Below are 24,464 nucleotides of genomic sequence, written 5' to 3'. Positions count from 1 at the left end.
TTCTCTCTTGTTGCAATTTTGCTTAACCAAAACATCTCTAGTTAAATCACATACACCAGGAGCGGATATCGTTAAGAATGAAGTATCATGAGGAATTTTAGAAATTCTTACTTTTGCTAATAAACTTTTCTAGAGTAAAAGGGATGGTATGACTTACTAGTTAGTAAAGAAGAAGACGTCAAATGCTCATATGCCAACTTTATTCGACTCGATTTAATACATTTCATTTCATTTCACTATGTAGCTGGAAGGTTTGTTTACTCTGTTGTTTGTTTACTTTCGGCAACAACAGGAGCTAAAGTAAATGGAGGAACTCATAACACCTTGATCAGCACTGGACGCCTCACTCCCTCTGTTAGCAGCACCATCACACTCGTTGTTGTAGAAAGAACCCACTATCTCTCCATTTTCAGAAGCTTTGCGCTCTCGCCCGTAGATGGAAACTTCACCATCACAGTTTGGAAAGGAGCTCGTGGCAAAAATTTCCACGCAGTCTTTTAAATCTGCCTGGTTCCTCACCATCACCTTGTTTCGGCAGCACCCTCACCCTCCGGTAGGAGTGCTACCTCTGCAAGCTGCTGCAGCCGTCATGTCCAGAGACTGCCACGCCAAGTCGAACGCCGAGTACTGGTTATAGCCAGCTGGGAGGAGGCTTTGAGGCAGGCGGGCGTTGCTGTCTAATGCCGCAAATCCTCCTGGCTGGCTAGCATTTGCCAACTAGGCTTTCAGCTCAGCAACCTAGTAAAACAACAAAAAAAAAGCAATTTCCTTGGTGTACTGTTTGAACTAGACAAGAGATCAAATTGGTCTCAGTTCCAAACAAAGCAATAGTGTTAAATGATAAAATTACAATTATAGTTAATCTATAATATCGTAAGGGTTTTCTGTATTGGTGTTAGAAGGAAAAGAAATGGAAATATTATATTATTCTAAGTCATTTAAAGTAAATTATAGAAAGGGCAGGTTGATTGCTTCGTACGCCTTCTTGGTGGTCTTGTCTTAAAGGTTGAGTCTAATCACGTTCTTCTTATGAATTTAGTCACGTTTTCTTCGTTGTAATCGTGAGGTTGACATGGAACTCGTGATAGGCCGTGTTCTTAAGTAAGTTAATTTGTTAGTCCAGGAAGAGTAAATCTCCCTGGTAATATGTCGCGTTCGACACCTTGATGTTCGTGTTCCCAGAGGTAATTTAAGGGTAAACAGGTGATGTCCCTCATGTTTTCGCAACAAGAAGCAGTTTGGGGGCGGTACTTGTGAGCCCCCTTCTTCTTAAACTCTTGTGACCAAGATGTTGTTATGTAACAATCTTTAAAGGTGATTTGCTATTAAAAATACACTTTCAGCTATAAATAATACCCTACGCAAAGGTTATTTGTGATTTTTATGTTGACGATCTCGTTTCTGTTCTGGCCGATCTCAACCGTAAAGATATGAAAATTAGGAAAGAAATTGATTTTGTAACTGCGTAGACAACCCTGAGTGCTTACTCAGTGTGTGGGAACTATAATACGTAGTCAGGCGTGATTCGCTGGTTGAGTCAGTACAATGGCGACACAGGAAGATTGACGGCTTAGAAATGTCATCCGCAGTAACACCTTTATAAGCGGAGACTCTAGTTTTCCTAGATAGATTGAAGCTAGTCCCTATTGTAACAACTTAAAGAGAGAAGCAAATAAAAAGGTTCAGCCAGTCCGCAACGAGTGTTAGAGAAAATAATTCTAACAATAGTCCACACATGCAAGACGATTGTAAACCGCGAAGGAAAATTGAATAAAATGTGCCTTTTTAAAATAATAGCACACTTTGACGTGGCCGAAACCCATGTATCCCAGATATAAATAGTATGCCAGTACCAAGAGAAATATGTTTGGAGAATTTTCTTCGCTGCTGCGCTTATTCATGGGTGTCAACCGGTGTCTGTTTAAACTGCTCATGAGTAGAAGAAAATTACTAGCACCCGTTTGATGGTTATCAAGCGTTTACACTATATTTTATTCTCCGTTTACAGTTCGTTATTTCGGAGACTTAAAAGGTATTTCAGTCGTATTAGATGAATATAGTTCGAAAATCTAAGAAGAAACCAAAATCTGTCGTATACTAAATTACCTCCGTTTCCAGATGCTTTAACTTTGGCTCGTTCACTACATACAAAAGAAGATGTGATTTGCAGGTTAGCATCACCTTTTATTTCAAAATATGAACACTAGTGCCTCTTTTTTCCCCCTTCTATCTACTAGAGAATATTCTCACAAGTTTGCTTTTCAATTGAAAGGACAAAAAAGAAAAAACTGGGCAAAAACAACATTTACTCGTTTTATATTCACCTTGACCATGATTTACAAGACCTTTCCCTGAGAAACAAAGAAGAGCCTCATTCTGATAAAAAAAGAAAAAAAGCACTGAAAATGAGTCCTCTAAACACCTGTAATAATTGTTATTACTTCAACTTATGGCACATAATACTATTTAAAAGATATGATGAACATGCGTCAACAGTTTCTGGTCTTGAAAGTAGCAGTCATATCTGAAGTTCACTTTCGTCAAAAATCCCCTAGCTTCTCCTTGGCGTCTTATGTTGATAGCCCTGTGAAAAGCTAAACTGTAACTTGGGAATTTGAAACGAGAGATTTCTAAGAATAATTTGATAAGCATCTGTCCTAGGTCTTCGTCACTCGTTACCGCTTTTGTACCAACCTTGAGAGGAGAAGAGAACATTGCTTACCAGACACTGACTGCTTAAATCACTCAAGGCAATCGACGATTCTTCATCTGCGCCTGTCGAAAAGGTTGCAGAAATACTGCTAAAAACTGCAGCAATGAAGAGCGCTTGCAGGATTATCTTCATCATTTTGCACTTCTATCAAAAAAAAAGTAAAAAAAGGCAATTTATTTAGGGCACCTTTCCCTTTTTTTAACTCAAAGCTCAAATCTCAGTCTACGGTAAGACACAGATAGAAGAAACAAATTCAAAATCAAGGCTCGTATACCAAACGGCCAAAGGTTCAGCGCTTGCCCGATTCCAATCAAGTCTAGTATCAAATGAGTACAATCATCATTTAAGTTAAAGACATGAAAGCAGCTCAATAAATTATTTATTAGAATGACATAAAGCACTAATAGCTTTGTCAAGTCGTTTTCAGGAAAATAAATTCCAAAGGTATTCTTTTTCAATTTCGCAAACTCTCAAATTTAATCAAATATAAACTGACTGAGCAGGAATCTGTGCTTTTAAAATAATTGATATGGCTGTCAAATCTATAATCAGCATCATTCAAATATGTCCTTTTTCCATGTGCAAGTGAATGTTCATATGGGAACTAAACACAAGATAGTGGTATGCTTTTAGAATTATTCTCGATGAATATTCCTTCATGTATTAAATGAAATTTGAAAGAAATTGAAGTTGACAAGTTTGATTAGAATTAAAATCGTTTTGACGGGCATTGCAGCACATTGTAAGGGCTGAAGTAGAGATTTTGGAGGGTTAAAAATGTATTTTTCCCGCTTGCACGCCAGCTTGATTGTTCAGACTGGGTTGTTGATTTTTTTCGGTTCTATCTCACACTGCTCACGAAATTGATACTGCTATGAAATCTCTAATCAGCATCATTGAAATATGTGATGTTTCTACGTGCAGGCAAATGTTCACATGGGAATTGAGCACAAGCTAATGATATGTATAATGCCATGTTCCAGCATCAAAACTGAAAGGCATTAAATACGTTTTTAGAATAAATCCCGATGAATATCTCCTTGATGTATTGAATCAAATTTAAAAGAAATTCAAGTTGAGAAATATTGCAATTACAATCATTTCATAGAGCATTGGAGACCATTTTCTGAAATAGATATTTTGCGTGATTTGCAAAAGCAGCAGATTTATCGTCAAAGTTTTATAGTGTTTGATTCAGATCATCACACTTAATCGCTGAGTTTATTTCAATCTCTCATTCTGATTTTACCTTCCTAACAGGAGAGATGTCGAAGATTTTGGTGGTGCTACTGATTGTTTGCCGCGCATCCTTACAAAGTAGTGCGGTACGACTTCGATAAATAAATGCTAAATACATGGCAAAAAACCATCATTATTAGTCCTGTTAGTTTGCTACTTGAAAACATTCCTTGCTAGTGAAATTTGCCACTTCATATTATTTTATATTATATCAGTTTGACCGTCATTACAATGACCAATTATGAAAACTCGATTTTCTAAGCTAATGAGGAAGATCAAATTGCTTAAATTTATCACGAATTTAAGATCGAGAGGCAAGGAGGAAGGGAAATCAGTCTTAGATCGTTTACTGGGTTTTTGGGAGGTTGAAAAAACGAAGTTCGACGAAACCAAGAAGGGCATACTCTTCTCAGCTAATTTTGAATTTTTGAATTTTGAGATAAGTTGACCATACAAATTTTATTTTCTTCACAGTTTAGAGTTAGGCCTTACGGTAAGTGATAAAATTCTTTTCTGTTACCTTTTTCAGTTTAGTTGCTTAGTCATTACGATTAAACAAAAAATGGCATCCTGGGATTTCATCCTTCTCTAAGTGATCCATAATCCAAGCTAAATGAATGGAGACCACGGAATTCGAATCCTTGTCACTGTGGATCAAGTAAAGTCACTGTAAAAAATGGAATTTTATAGAAGTTCAAAACGTTGAATAGCACTTTTTATGTTAACCGACAGACTGAATGACCTAATAAACGAAGAAGTCAAGATATTTGTCCAATGAAATTTGAAATTGCTTTCTTTGTGTCAATGTATTGCTTTCATTGAAAGTGCATGGGATGTGGTAAAACCTTAGACTTCAAAGGGGATTGGAGAAGTCTGCCTATCTACCGGATCAGGAACTTATTAAAAAAAGACTAAGAATGTATCCAAGTTCGTATAGATTCCTTAGCTCTTTAAAAATAAACAACATTTTTTGAGGCATTATTTCTTTTCTTCAGTGACACCCTGGTGTAGGAGATGCTTAGAGCAAGCTGAATGTAACGTCGATCCATGTGCTTTTACTTCGTGCTTTCGTCCTTCAAGGTGCTACCGCTGCAGCTGCAAGAGAGCCATATGTAAGCCAGATTACAAGGGCTGATAGAGTTCAAGATTTGCTCGCCTAACGTTTTGTATGAGTTTTAATAGGTCAAGAACAACACTTAATTGCTTAACGTGTAACTGAAGCTTTGAAATTGTACCCAGCTTTCATTAAACAATCACCAGATCATCAGATAATTTCCTGAAGAAAATGGAGTCGGTGTTAAAAAAGAAAAGGAATCATGGAAACAAAAGGGATCAAAGTAAAATGTGGTTTAAGAATAAAAAATTGAACTGAATTGGAAAAAAAATTTAAGACTTGGAATACTCTGATAATATCTGAACTTCATCATCATTATTCCTTTTGCTGTGATAACAACTGCAAACATCTCGTCTGAAATGATTATTCTATGCTTTTAAATTGATCTAGTCAGCCATACAATACGGCGGCTTTCCATAGCGCAGGAAGACCTTTTTCCCGATGGTTTCATAATTGCGAACGCGGAATGAAACAACAAAAATACGAAGAAAATAGACGATACACACCTGAAAAACTAGAAGAAGGTATAAACAGCCAGTTCTTGATCAAAAGCGCAAATATTTAGTCGAATAATACTACTCACACGGTAATCTTTCGTTTTCTGTTAAACAGAAAAGACTGAGAAAGGCCAGTACCCTCGCAATACATCCTGGTTGAGCAGGGGTAAGTTTCAGTCAAAAGGCATGTAAATAGATAGTGGTGCTGCCTCGGTGGGGGGATATATAAATATCCAGGAGCCCATAGACGTTTTAGTGTGTAGTATCGCTGAGTATTTTTGCGAATTGTGCCGTATAAGGCGGGAAAAGCAACCGGTTAAACAGGTTTTTTTACAGTATAAGATAACCAACCGTTCGATATAGTATTTTGCACTATTCTCGTGTTATTTGTACTCTACTTTGTGCATTTGGGTAGTCCCCTGAGTTGATAATGTAAAGTGGTCACCGCAGAGTTTCTAAAGCTGACGTTTCAAGCATTAGCCCTTCATCTTCAGTTATTAGCGAACGACGATGGACTAACGCCGAAACGTCAACTCCAAAATGTCAGTATTCTTGTTTTTTTACCTCGTCCTTTTAAGCAGAACCGTAGGCATCACTGTACCTTCGCTGTTTGCTTAAAATGTAGCTACTTGTAATTGAAAATACTCTTTCTGACTGTTAATCCCCTCTTTTAATCAGCGCCACTGTACAGTACTAGCGTGACCATCATTTGTGTGCTTTTCCTAATTTGTATTGTCCGTAGTCGGTTCCTAGGAAATTGCAGCTCAACGGTCAAACACTGCGCATGCACCAGAGTTCAAAGTTACGAACCCGTGTCTAGCGTAGAGTGAGGAAGAAAAGGTTAAATTTTCAACTGTTCCAATACGTAGAACAATAAATGAGGGGTTTTTTTTAGAGAAAGATTAAATCTTTTTCTGATTTTATTGTGATATTCCACAACTGTTTAACGCGGACGTTTCGTCTCGGTGGTCAAGGCAAATGACAGAGCCTTTAACTACCCGTGCTACGCAATTCTTGCCGGGCTAATTTCCGCGATATACTTAGACTGGCTATCGTCACGAGTACCTTGTGTGGCTCTGGTTCTTTTTTTTTTTTTTTTTTTTTTTTTTTTTTTTTTTTTTTTCCATATTTCCCTCTCTGTTCACCGGCAACTCCATTATAAACACCGCATAGAATAACAACTGCCAGCTCGGCCAAGCATACGAGCGACTTCATCACGCCGTCGTGCAAAATGTAAAAAAACAGTAAAATTTTACAACAGAATTTTATAGTCTAGCCTCTGTTTGACTGCTCGAACAATGGACAAACGAAGTATATTTTTACTTTCGGATGATAATGAAATTTTGGTGGAGGCGATAGACAGACCGTAATAGCACGTAACATGGGAATCACCTCTTGTCAGTGGCACTCCATGGATCTCTATCCTCAAACAACTCTTGCCGTGGTGCTCTTAAACAATGATGCGTAAACGTCTCGCAAGAGTCCCACTGCACCAAATTTGTTTTACTACTTTGTTTCGATCATTATTTGCGGTGAAAATCCATATAGGCATGATTTAGCACTCAAGAGATATCGAAAAAAAAACGAACCTAACGGAAACATGAATTGATTTAGTTATTTCATGTTCAATTCTCCTTTCCTTAAGCGAATATAAACGTTTCCCATATAAAGGTTCGTTGTAAATCATCCCTATTTTTATTGAAAATTTTAGCAGAACCAGGAAATAAATACATAGAAATCACGACGATTCTGATCAATCCTGAAAAACTCAAATTTTGTCCTTTATAGGGTTTTTTAGAGCAATGGTAAGACAGAATGGTTTAGCTTTACAACTCATACACTGCTCTTTTGATGGAGTATGCTTCTATTTTTATGTCCAGTTGGAAGCTGCTCCTTTAAAACCTCTTAAGGTTCTTTATCCAAATATCATAGACAGAAAGAACAAAGAAAAACCAGAGGAAATTGAAATATTTGTTACGCATTAAATGGCCATATCTCAGAAAATGTCACTTTACTTGCATGTGATATGCAGGCTGGAGCTTGCATTGCAGATTGAAGTCACTGATCAACATTAAATAATTACCTACAAGTGATTATTTAAAAAAATTCTTGACGAAAGCAAACCCTCAATTTCGCCTCCTCTTGATAGTTCGTCCAAGTTGTCCAATCCTTGGATGATTGCAGTGAGTATTTCGTTACCCATTTATCTCCACTGGAATTTCCCTGCGTGGACACAGAAAAGGTAGTATGAAGCTTCTCTAAGTCGACTTGTAGATTGAGTTTACTGTCAATGGTTGCCTCACACCACGACGATTCTTCACTGTAGTTTAATTGATCATTCTTACTGACAGGTGTACTTGTTAGCATTTAGTGCAGTGAAAGAGCTGATATCTCTATGCAGAATGTATCTGTTGCCAAGCCCTACCTTCATATTCTGACATCCAGGGTATGCAAATAAATGCATTACGCAACTTCCGTATTAAGTTGGATACGATTAAACCTCTTCTCAGAAGACAGCTTGTCTTTACCCTCGTAGTGTAATTTTCCTGTTATGCTCAGTGGACCCCGTGGGTAGCATGGTCTTGGATTCCAGTAGTGTAACCTGATGACGGCGAAGGCAAAGGAATTACACAAAATGAAATAACTGCTTCGCCGATTCAACTCTGGAACCAAAATCGATCCACCAGTGACCCGATGAGACATGCCAGCTAAAAACAAAGTGGACTTGCACCAACCCTTTTCTCTGTGAGTACAAGCTTGTACTACAAGCCTATTGGCAGTGCGCGAAATCTTTCCACACATACTGCGATTAGTGTCATTAAAGTTTTTCCACTTAAAACGATGCCCGTGGTATCGCCTAACATCCTTGAAAAAGATTCCCAATCTCTCATGGCTCTTTAGTATCGGACACGGAAAATGGCTTAGTAACGAGACAATCAAACATACAGTTCGTTATGAGATGAATCGGTGACTCTCTGTGAAGGGCGAAAGGGATCAATAAATGTCCTAGGAATTCAGTGAAGTGTGTGTGTGGGCGGAGTGAACGTAGCGGTACGGCCATAGTGCTGATGAGGGTGAGAGGGAGAACCGTGTGAAGGGAGTGGACCAATCAATCAACCTTTGAGCGTTGTGCATAGATAGAAAGGCTATGCGATATGATATCGAGGCAGAGGCAAGACGCTAGCTAAAAGTGGACGAAACAAAATCTGTGATAGCGCAAAAAATTACAAAAGAAATGAAACTTAACCCTACGACTTTATCCTTCCTTATAAAGATAATCTTCCGCGTTAAGATTATCTTAGTTTCACAAATTTTTCCTATCACTGTTATTTAGGTCTAACGACCTAAATAACCAAAGGGTGACCCTTTTTCGAAACTTTTTCGTCAACCCTTTGCGTTCGTACATCATATGTGCGCGGACCTCTTAGTATTCAGAGCAAGTCTAAGCATCGTAAAGCGGATATCTAACGACCACCTCGTGGTTTTCATTATAGTGTGAGGATCGCAGACTGTAAAGCGGATATATCCAGTCTACATCGTGGTTTTTATAACAGTGTGAGGATCGTATTTTCTAGTTGTGAATTAGAGTAAAGTAAACAACGATCTAGGCATGATGAATTCGACTGCGTGGGTTTCGTCCACGTAAGAAATTCGTATGTTGTTTGCTTCTAGCAGCAAATCAAGAACTGTTTCGAATAAAGCTTTCGTTCTGAAATATTTTTGGTCACTTTTGTCTTGCTTTTTATTTATAGATACCATGTAATATGAGATCTCTTCAAACACGGAAAAATTTGCTTATATACTCCGAAATCTAAACCACATACGTTGATTGCACAGTGCGAAAAGATTTGAAGTCTTCCATCTTTTATCTTGATTTCTGACTGAAAACTTAGTATATATCTATCACTGTTTTCGTTAAGTTTTTTAAATGGTCTTCTTTCACTGGAACTTGTTTTTGGGCAAAGATGATCTATGGAAATCTACTGCGCGCTGTGTTTGCTTTTCCAGACCAATCCAGTTTCTCCATAATTTTAAAGTTTGTATCTACACGCCTCACACTCAGGTGTCAATGGGTGAAAGCAATTTTAAGGTACTTATCTCGAACTGACTGCATAAGGAGCTTGGGCCCTCTTGACAAAATAGCAGACACCCAAAACCACGCCAGACCGAGACGACTATTGCGGCTCATTTCAAAGTGCCTTTTACTCTCATAAATCCATCATCTTACTGGCATGTTCACCAGTCTAAGTATTCCAGAACCCAAATTTTGTCCCCAAGAACGAACTTCATATCCAATAATTACTCCTAGTTGTACTAGCGAAAGAGCATAACTGAAACTTGGAAATACAACTCCCCTTAAGTATATTAAGACATATTTCGCAATTCATTGGCTACCTATGCAGCAGTTTCATGCGTACTAAACTATATACAGTTGTGCGATAAAAGTGTAAAAATCGTAGTGTTCTCGGAAACAAGATTCACGATGATTAATTGAATACTATCCAAGGAATGTTTTGTTTGTCTATAGATGCCAGCGTCTTAATCTGGTTTAGTCCACCTCACTAACCCAACTGAAACAGACGTCTGCCGAAGCCCTTCGAGAATTTCATGACCTGATGCAGTTATTGGATTTCCCATCAAGTCTAAGAAGAGCAAAGTCTCGTTGCACTGTAGGGCCTCAAAAAACTCTTTTACCCCCGAATAACCAATTTTGTTATTTCTCAGCTGCAGGAACTGCAGAGCTTGACTTGATTTCAATGCCTGTGCTAGGGCTATGGCGCCTGAACATTCAATCTCGTTGTCACTCAAATCCAAACGCTTAAGAGTGCGATTTGTTTGGAGAGCCTCTGCCAAGGTTACTGCACATAATGAACTAAAAGAGGTACTATGTAAATCTAAACGAGTCAATTGGATAAAATTTGACTGAAGAGCCTTTGAGAAAGCTATTGCTGCTGCATTACCGAATAGAACTCTGCTCGGGATATAATTACTTCTTAGGTATAAATGTGTCAGAGAGGAGTTCAACTGAAGAGCTTCTCCCAGTTCTGCCGCTGCCGAGTCAGTAAACTGGTTCGCTTGAAGATCTAAGTACGTCAACGAGTTGTTGGATCGAAGAGCGTGCGCCAAAGCCTTTGTACCTGCATCACCAAAATGCTCAGATAGGAGTGAATTTTGACTTTGATAACTTACGTCAAGGTACCTCAACACTCGATTAGACTCCAATGCTTTAGAAAGTGCAACGATTCCTTGATCTCCCATTTCGTTCGCTCTTAAATTTAAATAAACTAGTACACTTTTTGACAGGAGACCTTGTGCTAACGCTTCTGCTTCAATATTAGTCAGATTATTGTGAGCCAAACACAAATGCGTCAAAGATTGATTTGTTTGAAGAACTCTGCAGAGTGCTTTAGCTCCTGTTAGGCAGGTTCCAGTAATGGTCAGCCTCAGATGAGTTACCGTACGATTTGCCTGAAGAGCCGATGTAAGTACAGAGTTACTTAAATCGTTCCAAAAATATAAGCGCTTGAGCTCATGACTTGATTGGAGCACATACGCAATTGCTTCTGAACTTAACTCCTCCCAAGATGTCGCGTACCAAGCAAAGTCTTTCAGCTGGCTGTTGCCTTTCAGATATTCAGACAAAACGAGAATACATTGTCGGTGGAGCGTGAGCAAACAACCCATGTCATGGGAACTAACTGTCATTTTCTCCAAAGGAAGGCAGCGTGCCAGCGTAGCTGCCATTTTGATCTGGTTCGGGCTGAGTTCACTTTCAGGCTTTTCACACTGAGCAATGGTATGAATTATAGCTTCAAAGAAGTGTACCTCAGAACCATTTCTGCGCATCCATCTTACTGGTGGACTTTCAACCCAATCATGTGAAGCATCTTCACAAACGTCAACAATGAAATCGTCAGAACGGTTATCGCTTTCATCGTTGCCATCAACATCGCTGCTGCCCAAACTGCGGCTATCAACATCCTCGTCATCTTGTTCACTTTCAGATCTGTGGTCCTGTTCATAGTCGTGTAACCGAGTCCACCCGAATACCTCCTCTTCATCGATGTCTGAGTAATCGTCATCGCTATATTCTTCCTGTTGTACATACATGTCGAGGAAGAAATGCTCGGGTTTTTTTTGCTGATAGGAAGCACAGAGATTCGACACGACCAAAACACTTGAATTATCATCTTTAAGTGCAGCCATTGTGATGAGAAATTCCCACACCTGCCAGTAATTATCAACAGGACTGAGCTGAGCAAGCAATGCGACCTTGTCACTTTCACCAGTGGCCAATTCATGAGCCAGGTGGAATGCAGCAAAATATTCCTGAAAGGTCTTGTGGGTAAACGCATATGTTGCCTTGGGTTTCATTTTACTTGCACTTGCTTCACGAGAGAGAAAACCAAATCCAAGGAATTCCGTTGACTGACTTTTCAACTCCTCTGGAGTGAAGGCTAATTGATCTTTTAGCAGAGCACTAAGGGCGAATTTTCCCAACTGATTCAGCTGATCTGAACATTCTTCGATTGGACTTTTGTTGCCTAGAACGATTTTCTTCCCTGAAAAATACCTTCTAAGAACACACGAGACAAGTTCATGGTACAACAGGGTTCTGTTATGAGGGAATATTCCGCGCGAATCTTCACACACAAGACACAAGAGTGCTGTATTAAGAGGATTGGCAGATAATTCCCTCAGCTTTTGGTTCCTATTTAGACCTCTTATCAGTTTCTTAGCAAGGCTTGGATCGTCGTGATTGCTAAAATACTTCTTGATGTAACTATCGGCATCTTCGCTGGTGTAACCAACAATCTCGAGAAGCGTGTCACAGTACTGCCGAACTTTCATTCCAGCTTCATGCCGAGCTGTTAAAAGGAGGTAAGTATTAGAAAAGACTCTTCCTTTGATTAAAGGCAACAGTCCCTCAAAAAGAACTTGAGGCAATTCATCCAGTCCGTCAAGAACAAGCAAGATTCTGGATTGATTGCAGCGAATGAAATGAAAGACGTTCTCTCTCTCCTTCTCATCTGTATCAAATGGTAGTAACTGATCATTAATAGCATCCTCGATGTTGGTGGTTTTCATGTCCCGACAAGTCAGTCGAAGAAGCATGTCCACTTTAGGAAAACAAGCTTCGAGTGAAATGTCCTTCACTGACCAATCATACCCAAGCTTCTGACAGTAAGTGGTTTTGCCCATTCCAGGTAGCCCCTCGATCAGCACCACTCTTGGCTTTTCACATCGTTTGTGTGGACTGAACACATCCGTCATTTTCACTAAGTCCTTTTTTAACCTCGCTCTTTCTTTCTTCCTACCAACTATCTTCAGTCTAGTAAAGATCTCAGAAAGTTCCATTTGCAACTCTTCCTCGCACCAGGGGAACGGACACAGTACGGCGTCTTTGTAATCTCTTTTGATCAGCTCTACAAAATTGTGTGGGTAATCTAGGAAGTTAATTAACATCATGAGCTAAACAGCAAATAAGCTCATCATGAAACCCAACACTGTAAGCCCCCACTTTACCCCTTCCCTATAAGACACGTTCTTATCTGTTACGCCACGAAGCCAAGTAATGATCAAGGCGCTCTTTAATGAGTTTAGGCATGTGACAGACGTGAGAAAATTGCCAAGGTAATTGGTTTGTTGGAAAATTTATCGGTAATAGGTTGTATGTGCAATCGTTTCATGCCTTCATTGCATCGAAAAATAAATATTTAAACATTATATATTCTGTTCTGATCCTGTTTAGCCTAAGTTAGTCGAAATGAGATACGGTATTACAAAAGTAATTCAATTTTAAGAGATAGACATAAATAACTGGGGGACACTTTTAATTTACGGTAAAATATAAAAATAAATTGTGCATATCAGAGGAAAGTTTAAAAAGAGGTAAGTCTACAAAAATAGTCTGGTGTCTGGCCATTTATGCCATTGTGATCAAGAGTGGTGACGAATTCGCCAAATAACATCCACACAGCATCGTACCATTACAAAGCCTGATAAAAGCAGAGAGAGACAAGATCTCACGTTTCTAAACGTTATGCCTTAGCGGGATTGCTAAGGAAGCTTGTTTGCTCCTACTATGAGAGTGCGAAGTTGAATTGAACATCAAGGTATTAAAAATTACGCAAAAAAAGAAATCTGTAGCCTTCAACTCTTGATTCCTACCAGTAAGCATTATCTTCGGTTTACTAAAGTTCAATGGAAGAAATTTAATTAACAATTTACGCTGAGTCAGACGAAAGCCCAATTTCAATTAAAAAAAACTGAGCGAAGTATACGGCAGGGGGTTCATGAAAACAGGAGTAAAGTTGAATGTTACTCCACGGAAAGTTGTCCGTTTTGATGCAACTTACCGGCTGGTTTGGGACTTTCAGCGCATGCCATCGCGACTTCTGAGCCTTTAGACTTTACCAGGTCTTGTACTTGTTCTGTGGGAAGGAAAGCAACAACAAACTTATATTTTTTCAGAAGTATTGTCTTCCACTCAGTCTCATTTTAGTTATGTTGCCATACGGAGTATACCAAAAGTTACGGCTTGTTTGTTTTGTAACGAAGTGCTGTTCTGAACAGTGTACACGGTATAATTACGCAAATTTGTAATTACTATTCTGAATAAAAGCTTCTTTAAGAAAAAAATGTAAACATCTAAAGCGTAACCAGCGCCATAAACTTATTGGTTTACTCTATCAAACTGTGCGTCAGTAATTTCCTCTCAAAGTTTTCAGAGCTCTAGCGCGCGATAACGGAGCCACCCTATTGAAGAAACTCACGTCGCTGACAAAGACCAGCAAATGCATGCTTTCAGTTGACACAAGATGCTTCACTATTCTTGTCCGCATGGACAAAAGTAGTCGCGCGACGGAGTTACAATTAGTGAAAAACAGTGGCCCTCAAAGAACCCATCGCTAGACTTTCTTTTAACAGTTCTTCTTATCCGATCAAGACAACTCTTGCGAAACACCCATTGAAAGGTAAACAAAATATAAACAGTTTCTGTGAGAGACTGCTTTCTGGATCTGGAAGGGTATTCTCGTGATCCGTGATTCAACTCAAATACGGTAAAGGACTTAAGAAAACAGAATATCTTGACGGGATTTGACTATTCCCGGGAAGCGGTATTCGCCAGAATAAAGGCGCTGGATACGGGATTTCTTAGCTTGTCGGAAACTCTGGTAAACGTCACCACACAAATTAAATTTATAGCGGTGAAGACGAATCAACCAGACGCGAGCTAGATAGTGTCTCCTGTAAAATCAAACTTTTGAGTCTGCCTGGAAATAGATACCCTATTTAAATGATCATCTAATCGAGAGATGAGCGGACAGCAAAGGGAAATTTGTTTAAACAGGATGCCCACCAGTTATTAACTCGATACTCAACTGCTCAAGCTCTACACATTTATTGTGGTCTAAAAGGGATTGTTCCTACAGTCTAACTCCTGGATGTGGCAATTAGTGAGGCCAGCTCCTCTCACTTCAGAGGCCAGTTAGAGTTTTGGTGTCAATCTTTCTCGCGACCAGAAATGAGGCACACAGAATAACCGCAGCGAATCACGAATAACAATTCAACTTTCCGCTAGCGACGAAACAAAGAACTCTAAAGATTTCAAAAGCACTAAAAAAATTTTCTCCGGGTTTAAAACATTGCAAGAAGGCAACAATTCGAACAAATCACGATGTCTGAAGTGCAAAAGCGCGAGAAGCAAACAGGGTGTAATTGACTTGAGATTTTCTCCCTGAGGATGCAAAATGAGTTGCAATCTAAGTTTAAAACTTGGTTTTTGGAGAAACCAGCCCTTTGTAAACTTTGTACTACTTGTACTACCAGGGAGTTCTTCACAAAGAAGCCGTTTGCAAACGGGCAAAGATATATCACTACATTGGATCCGTCTTTTGACCGTAAAAAGCCCTTTTAGGTAATGTAAGGGTCAACTGATTATTTTCCTCCTTCGTGGTCCTACGTGTATGAGTACCTTGTAGGTTAAGCACTGTGTTTTTAACAACATTCATTGTGCCTTCCACGACATTCACTTTGTCCTCAACAACATTCATGCCATCTTCAACAAGTTCAAAGCGACTCTTTGTGTTCTGCTGGTTGCTCTCAAGCCTCTTAATTTTCTTGCGCACGGGTCCTACAAAATAAAGCAAGATGCAATCTCCAAAGGAAAACAAAAAACACCGTCTCAAGGATCTGAATCATGAAATAACACCACAAAATTGAATTTTTCTTCGAAACACTTTACTATGAACAAAGTGATCACCCACAAAATTTGAACGTTCTGACAAAAGAACAAACTAATGCACCTTCGAAATCATCCTGTCTACGCTCAACAACTTCTACCCGGAACTCCAAGTTCTCCACTCTTTTTTTCATCTCTTCCAGACTTTCTTCAACAGTTCGTAGCGCGTTTGCGACCTTAGTCTTGTCTTCTTCATTTTCCACACACATGTTGTCCACAGAAACTTGAAGAAATTTAAGCTCCTGCTGGACCAGTTGTAACAGTACTGGATCTACAGGAGAATTCTGGCAAAGAGCTGTTCCTGGTAATACAAGTGAAAAGTGATTACGACGTTTCTACATGTAGTCAGCCACTCAACGATCAAACCTTCAATGAAAACTAGTCATTACAAGTGCTTGTCGAGCCCCTTAAGCTGCTTTTTTGTTTCGTTTTGTCGCTCCATGAAGAACCTGAAGTCTGAGTATCTACCTAACGATGCAGCATCCAACTCTGATGTTTTCTGTAGACTATGTAAGAGTTATTTCAGAACGCTGACAAAGATAAACCGCTGAGAGTGATTTTCGTCTCGTTTGTTTGAATCAAGAACGCTTTAGCTATCAATCGTGATCTGTTGATTGGAGATCTAGCACGAAAGTCAATTTTTTTCTTAGAGCAGCCGGTTGACACACCACTTAGAGAAATAATTTATCTGCATTGAAAAAATTATAAATGAGAACTCAAATGCATTCAAACAAATCTGATAGGACATGGGAAGGCACAATTGGGTACAAAATGAACTGCATTTCAGTTGACCAAAATAACACAAAGACATGTTCCCACAAATCTACCCCCATTTTTGCAAAGTAAGAGAGAGAGCCATAAATATTTTTAGTAATTGTATGTAAATAATGTGAATTTTGACTAAAAGGAGAGGCGCTTATCGGAAGGAGGGCACTTAATCAAGGGGGGTGCTTATCATGATTATTAACTGCTTTCTTCAAACGCTTACTGATAACTTCAATAATTATCATAGAAATTACTGATCCTTAAAGAATGACCTAATTGTTCCTGGAAAGGGTACAGCATTTACCAAGTGTGCAGAAATAGGAAAAAATTTAAAAGAGCAGCCAGCATGTGGAGATAAAAATAATTGGTAGTGCCAGTCAACCAACTATTCTTCTGCATTAATCCCTCTGTAGTTGAAGCTCAAAAAGGTATAAATCATTGACAATTAGCAAGAAGTTTTCCTTGTGTCTCTAATATGTGAGAAAGTAAGGGAAAAAGGGGCGTGGGAATGATACTTATTTGAGGGGGGGAGATTTTTTGACATTATGGTTTGGGGAGGCCTGGCACTTAATTTCAAGGCTGTTTTCTGCTTTTTTAAGTATGATTTGATGATTTTCCCCTGGTTGCATGCACTTTCCAGGCACCCACTATTTTGACATCACAGTCCAATATTCACGTTCAGTATATGATGAACAAGACTTGGCCAGTATATGGTCGTTTCATACCCAGTCATTTCGTACTCAGATTTTAGTTAGTTCGTGGCCAAATTTGAGTCCGTTCGTACCCAAGTTTGAATCAGTTTGTACCCGAATTTGAGTCAGTTTGTACCCAAGTTTGAGTCAGTTCATACCCAAACCCCTGATCGATTCATATTATAATCACTCAAAATACCTCACACACACAAGCCCGTGATAAATGTCACTCACTGCATATGACAAGTTAGAAGAGCCAAGTGATTGAGATACAAACAAAATCGTGTTGTGTATACTTGTGACCTTCTTAGCAAAAACAACTTAATTATTGCCTTTTGCAAGGCAGATGCAAATAGTCTATTCTTTTAACTTATGAATTTTTTAACAATAACAGCTTGTGTAAGTATGATATATTTTCTCCAATTGTTAACAAAGAAAACATACTTTCTTTACTTGGTTTATGAAACGACCAAGCTGGGTAAGAAATGAATAAACTGACTGGGTACAAAATGACTTAGGTATGAAACCTCTAGGGGTCAGGAAACCACTTGGCCACCCCTCTCATGACACTGTATGATTATTTTGATGGGCGTGTTCTTGCAGCCCACTAAAACAGACCAAATTCATAGATAACAGGATAGAAAAAATTAACAAGAATATTAGTTTTGAAATAAGAAGATAATTTCACATGTATAACACTTTATTCCACCTTCCATCAAATTTTCCTTGTTCTTGCGCAAACCTGGGTGATTTTAATACCCAGGGTACTACTGGTAACATATAGCAAAAAGATGGTTCCAGTAAATTGAAAAGTAATTACCTTTAGTTTCCCAGTCTTTAAGTTCTCCAAGTATTTTCCCAGCCACTGGAAGTGCCAAGCTCTTTACCAGTTGTTCCATGTCAGAAAAGCTCCTAGAAAAATTGGGCTGATCCCACTTGTTGAAACCACAATGGGCCCAATCATTCCTTGTCTTTCTGACATTATCTGCTGCAGTTTGCACAGCTGAAGAAAATGCTGGAATGCGAAGAAGCAGCTGTAACACAGCAGAAGTATCACAGTGGTCATCAAATGCAGTAAACTTAGCCATGTAATTTTGCACAAACAGCCTTGCAAAGTCAACGTGAGATGTGACTTGGTAGTTGAAGGAGTTGTAGTCATACACATATTTCCCATGTTTCTTCACCTTAGGGAGGCCGTCATTGCAGTTAATGTTTTCATACTTAAGGAAATCTTTAGAAGTTGGCCATGCTTTGAGATAATGAGGTTTGGTCTGTATATGAATGGTGTGACTGCTCTTAAGGTTGTTGTACTCTTTTCCAACCTCCTGCTCCACAAATGAACGTATTTGTGGCACAAGGATCTTGTTGAGTGCAATTCCTGCCACAAGCCATCGTTTCTGATCATCAGTCACACAAAAGTGGCTTGGCCTTCCATAACAACAAACAGATTTGAAAGTAAAAACACAGGAAGATTACAACATTTTAAAATATAATATAAAATCAGGGATCTTGGCTCAAGCACTGGGAGGTTGACGAACCCACCAAAATGCATTTTACATAAATCAAAGCCTGTTCAAAAACCTTAGCCATCATTTAGCTTGTCTCTCCTTAACCCTGTAACTCCCAAGATCTCATTATTAATTCTCTTTACTGTCTTCCAAATGATTCTCATTATATTAGTTTGGAGAATTTGGTGTCGCATCAACTAGAAATACCATAACGGATACTTTTCTTTTTTCTCATCACTTGTCTGCTTGATATTGTATAGATAAAGTAAGGAGAAATTCTGTCCTGGTCATTCAAAGGACTCAAAGGATTAAGAGCATGCATGTTTATTTGCAGAAACTATCTTTTTTTGGAGGTTGGAAGGGTTAGGTTTATGTTCACCCAGATTATTAGAAGTGATTGGCTGCCTGAGAGCCTTTTTCTAATTATCTTTGCTCCAAATGACTGTTCTTTTCCTTTGTTTTCTTTTCCTTTTTTTTTTAATACAAAAGCCAAAAAGATCCACAAAGTGCAGTATAATTGGAGTTAAGGATCTCAAGACTATGTTTTCAGTTGTCAACTTGGTAACTGATAGGATACCAGAGAAAAATATAACTTGTACTGTATTTTGGGGACCACAGTTTGCAAGCTTACAAGTTTTGGCTCTAATTTTGCAAATGAATATTCATGTAGGCAAAAGAAGAAAGATTAAACCATTTGAGAATATATTTCTTCACGCAATGCCTCACTATACTTACTTTAACCACTCTAATAACCATTTAACTCCCATGAGTGACTAAGACAGAATTTCTCCTTACAATACCAATACAGTATTAAGCAGATGAGTGACAAATGTAAATTTAAGAGTTATGAGTAAATCCAATATGATCAACTTCTCCAAACTAACATCACAAGAACTATATGGCTGACAGTAAGGAGAATTACTTATGAGATCTTGGGAGTAAAAGGCTTAAGTTTCAAACAGTTTTTAAACAGTTCAATCACAAAAGTTATCTTGTCATGATTCTGTTCTACTACAGTTATGGAAACAATTGTAACTTTTGCCACACCATCCACTCTGAAATGGTGACAAATGACTGATCAAAAGTGCTTCCCCTTCTTATGTTGCAATGTACAGAAAATTGTGGCATTTATCAGAGAAAAACTGTAATTCATCATATACAAAGTAGTCCCTACAATCCGTTGATAAAAGGAGGTACCAGTCAGTGTCCATTCGGGATCCTCAGGATGTATATATATATATATATATAACTAACTGCAGACAGTACTGTTTCGGCCTTCTGGGCCTCATCAGTGCAGTGCTGATGCTAGGATGGAGGTAAGGCTATATAGCCACCTCAAGTGATCTCACATATGTGGTATCATCTAAGCCATGCCAGAGTGCTCAAACTAGAAAAACTAGTGAGCATGCATAATGCTAGCAGCAATGACTCATCCTAGTAGAGTGCTCAATTTGGACATGAAAGCAAAGCTTTGTATGCCAAAGAGCTATATCTATATATATATATATATTAATAATATATATTGAGGTAACAAGAAAACAAAGAGACTATACTTTCATCCCTACAAGCCTGTTTCGTGATTTCTCACTCATCAGGGGATTTTATTGTCAAGAATATAAGAATATTCATAATCATCATTTATATACTAGGCATGGTGGTAAATTTAAATGCTTTGTTCAGTTGTTACACAGTAACACTTTGTTTCTATGGCAGCATGACAAAGTATCCTTCAATCAAGCCACCCCTCCATATCAAAAAGCACTTGAAAAATGTAGATATTAGTACAATCTACATTATGAACCACCAACAACTAACAAAATGAAAAAACAGACAATGGAACAACAAACTCTGGTACAACTGCCATTCAGCAAAAATGTCAGCACCAATATCTGACCCAGATTCCTTGCCCTTGTAGACAAGCACTTCCCTAAAGACCACAAACTTAGGAAAATCTTTAATTGTAATACAATCAAGATCAGTTACAGCTGCATGAATAACACTAAACAGATCATCAACAACCACAACAAATGCATTTTAAATTCATCCAAACACATCTACAGTATGACACCACAGATGACACCAACACAAAAGACAAAAAAACTTGCAACTGCCGACAGAAAAACATATGCCCACTCAATGGAAACTGCCTCCAATCATCACTAATCTACCAAACCACCGTCACATGTAAGGAGAACAGCACCACTGAAACATTCATCAGACTTACAGAAAACAATTTCAAGACTAGATACAGAAACCACACCACATCATTCCAACACACAAAACACAGAAACTCTACTGAACTCAGCAAACATATCTGGACCCTTAAATAACATTGACCACTTTATTTAATGGCACATCCTTTCATCAAGATCACCCCACAACAGCGCAAGCAAAAGATGCAATCTCGGCCTCAAAGAAAAGTTACTTAACATCTACCAACCTAAATTATCATCACTCAATAAACGTAATGAATTTGTGTCCTCATGCTGCCACAGAAACAGAGCGTTACTGCGCATAACAATTGAATAAAGCATTTAAATTTACTGCCACCCCCATTACGCGAATTTGTAAAGTATATAACTAATGGTTACGAATATTCTTGACCATAAAATCCCCTGATGAGTGAGTAATCACAAAACAGGCTTGTAGGGATGACAGTATAGTGTCTTTGTTTTTTCCCTATCACAATATATATCGCACTCTACTTCTACAAATCTAGCACTGTACTACAGAAAAATTGAAATACAGACTTCCTATAGATATATATATATATATATATATATATATATTATATAAGTGAAAGAATCAAAGAGGACGCATCGATTCTCTGTTACTCGGAGTTTCGCACCTAAGCGCTTGTCAGACAGAGCTTTATTCAATGAAGAAATACAAATTAGATAAGTAGCTAATTAATTCACTAGTGTAATGATCTGATCTATGTGTGAAATAAAGATTCTATAGAGCTATTGTTGGCGGCTTGTGAAATTTGCTAAGTAGAAAGCCCAACAACGAAACTCTCTACATTGACACAAATGCCAACCATCTGCCTACAATAATAAAATACCTACCAGCAGCCATTGGCCAACAAATCTCCCACATCTCCTCAAGCAAAGAACTCTTTAACAAAGCCAAACCACACTACGAAAGTGCTCTTAAACAAAGTGGACATGACGAAGAATTAATCTACACCGAACACAAGAAACCTGTAACTCACACCATACAGAACAGCCGCAAGAACAGACAAAGAAACATAATTTGATTTAATCCACCCTACAGCATGAACGTACAAACAAACATCGGCAGAGAGTTTCTGAACCTCTTCAGTAAACATTTCCCAAAAAATCACTAGTGCAGCAAAATTTTCAACAAAAACAACATGAAAGTTAGTTCTAGCTGCACAGACAACCCACAAACCATAATTAAGAAGCACAACAGAAAAATACTTGAGACAAGCAAGACACCCTCCACTGAAAACAAATGTAACTGCAGGAAAAAAAATAACTGCCCTCTGAAAAACAACTGCCTCACTTCAAGCGTTGTCTACAACGCCAACGTAACAACAGAAAAAGACACAACCGGAAAGAATTACATTGGACTAATTGAAGGAACTTTTAAACAACATTACATGCAACACAAACTTTCTTTTTGCAACAGAAACTATTCAAACAGCACGGAACTATCAAAGCATATCTGGACATTCAAAGACAGCAACACCAATTTTACAATAAACTGGAGTATTTTAGTGACCACTCCAGCCTACAGCAACAAAAGCAAGCGGTGCCACGTGTGCCTCACATAAAAACGTTATTTAGTTAGAGCTAAGAAGCCATCTCTGTTAAACAAAAGACCAGAACTTATTTCTAAATGCCACCACGAGAACAAGTTTTACCTGGCAAATTTCACAAGCTGCCAACAATAGCTCTATAGAATCTTTATTTCACACGTAGATCAGATCATTACACTAATGAATTAATTAGCTACTTATCTAATTTGTTTATAAGGAGGTATGCTCTCCATTGAATAAAGTTCTGTCTGAAGAGCGCTTAGGCGCGAAACTCAGAGTAACAGAGAATCAATGTGTCCTCTTTGATTCTTTCACTTATATATATACTCAGCTCTGTTACCACAGTATTGAGCACTTTATGCCAAGGTAGACTCTACCCCCATATTTATTATATATATTATATATATATATATATATATTTATTTATTTATTTATATTTGTTTATCTATTTATTTGTTTATCAATTTATTTATTTATATATCTTGGATATAATTTACAAGTCAGTTTAAAGGCCTTAGTATTTTTTCTTGAGCTGAAGTATGTAATTCAAAGTAAAACCCAAAACAATAAATAGAAGAGGCAAAGAGAAGCATGGAAGCTTTTTGAAAATGTTTGAGTCATAGTTCAAAGGATGAGCCAGAAAATTACTGAGAAACGACCATAAGGTAGATCTTCTAATCTTAAACTTTTCGAGCGCAAGCTCGGTTTGTGACAATTATTGTTGCAAGCACAAGTCAAGCAAACCCTCAAAGACTTTAACTGATTGTCAAACACTCACCCGGCTGCACTTGCCATGGTTTAAATGCCACGGTGGCAATCACTCGACATTTTGATTTCTGGAGTTCTGCAACAAATTACAGAGGAAATAACTAGAATTATCAAAGGAAATACAACACAAATAAAACACACTGTACCCCAAAATAATTGAACGCAACTACAACGACAGTTACCCAGTTAGCAAGAGATCGACCACCGCCAACTTGTAATTTTTTAACTCGAGGTTAAATTTCCATTTCATAAACGAAGATTCTAGTTTCCGCGTGTAAGTAAGAAGTACCAGTAAAATTATCAGTTTGAAATAAGTTGAGCATGAATGCTATGGACTTCATTTTGCAATATTTTCTAGATGTCATTCGACTGATGTTACTCCACTGAGTAACACTGATAGACACCAGAACTGAGTTGGAAAATCTCTGTTTTGGCCTAAAGACTATCAAAATGAGGTTCACTATTAGGATAACCGGCTTTGAAAAGAAGAAATTTGTTCAAGGAGCCTGCTAGTTCCTGTCTCACTCAAGATCTGGCAAACGAGTGCTCTCTTTTCGAGTTTTTTGTATCTTGCAATTAGAACGAAGCCACACAAAGTATAGAATCTACAACTTACCATAACAAGCATCCAACTTTGTCAAAAGCTGTGTGCTAGATTAATCACAAAAGAGCAAAATTTTACGGAATAGCTATATCACTACCAAAGTGAAAGCAATTACAAGGAAGTAAAGAACTTTAAGTGTCATGTGACTATAGCGTGAGCGGACATGAAAGCGGCCGAGGTGTCGTGTGGAGGGCTAGGGACTACTCGGTTTCAGTTGGTCCGCAAGCCCAGGAGCTTTACATCTACAGGAATTTGGACATAGAGGAACACCGAAAAGTGTGGTGTATTGACGGATTTAACACACTCAGATAGTAAAGAACACTTTTGAAAGGAATCCAACACGTTGTTTAATTCTTAACATCGCAACACGCATGCGCCGATATTCAAACAAGGGGGGTGGCGAGGGCAGACTTAAACATTCACAAACACTACAAAAAGTGTCATTGCATAGTTTCCTCATAACATCGTAGTATACTGCAACTTAACATCACATCTAAAATGTTATTAATGAGAATAAAGAAAAATATCAATTTG

At 38.3% G+C, this 24,464-nt stretch overlaps 1 protein-coding gene and 1 pseudogene across 2 annotated transcripts; both read right to left on the bottom strand.

Annotated features, from left to right (window-relative positions):
- Window positions 1–273: 273 nt before the first annotated feature.
- Window positions 274–2,845, bottom strand: LOC149035604 (uncharacterized; annotated as a pseudogene). The gene is made up of 4 exons (XR_016182364.1): window positions 2,723–2,845; window positions 2,325–2,376; window positions 2,107–2,141; window positions 274–738 (listed from the first exon to the last, which is right to left on the bottom strand). The product of XR_016182364.1 is annotated as an uncharacterized LOC149035604 (transcript).
- Window positions 2,846–9,748: 6,903 nt separating this feature from the next.
- On the bottom strand, window positions 9,749–24,099 carry LOC113678453 (uncharacterized). The gene is made up of 7 exons (XM_089191744.1): window positions 23,943–24,099; window positions 23,337–23,402; window positions 18,087–18,694; window positions 15,874–16,110; window positions 15,543–15,701; window positions 13,924–13,998; window positions 9,749–13,011 (listed from the first exon to the last, which is right to left on the bottom strand). Exons 2-7 carry the CDS (start codon window positions 23,351–23,353, stop codon window positions 10,103–10,105), a joined length of 4,005 nt encoding a protein of 1,334 aa, XP_089047870.1. The 5' UTR covers window positions 23,354–23,402; window positions 23,943–24,099; the 3' UTR covers window positions 9,749–10,102.
- Window positions 24,100–24,464: the final 365 nt, after the last annotated feature.

The sequence above is a fragment of the Pocillopora damicornis genome, chromosome 13 (genome assembly GCF_964200805.1).
Source record: "Pocillopora damicornis chromosome 13, jaPocDami1.2, whole genome shotgun sequence".
In the NCBI taxonomy this organism is placed as follows: Eukaryota; Metazoa; Cnidaria; class Anthozoa; order Scleractinia; family Pocilloporidae; genus Pocillopora; species Pocillopora damicornis.
The sequence above is the reverse complement of the archived record's forward strand: the minus strand, read 5'-3'. Positions and strand labels throughout refer to the sequence as shown.

Coding starts and splice junctions, on each gene's coding strand:
- LOC113678453 (XM_089191744.1), bottom strand. Junction 16,111..18,086: donor TAAAGACTGGGAAACTAAAG/GTAATTACTTTT, acceptor TTGTATTACCAG/GAACAGCTCTTTGCCAGAAT. Junction 15,702..15,873: donor TAGACAGGATGATTTCGAAG/GTGCATTAGTTT, acceptor TTTATTTTGTAG/GACCCGTGCGCAAGAAAATT.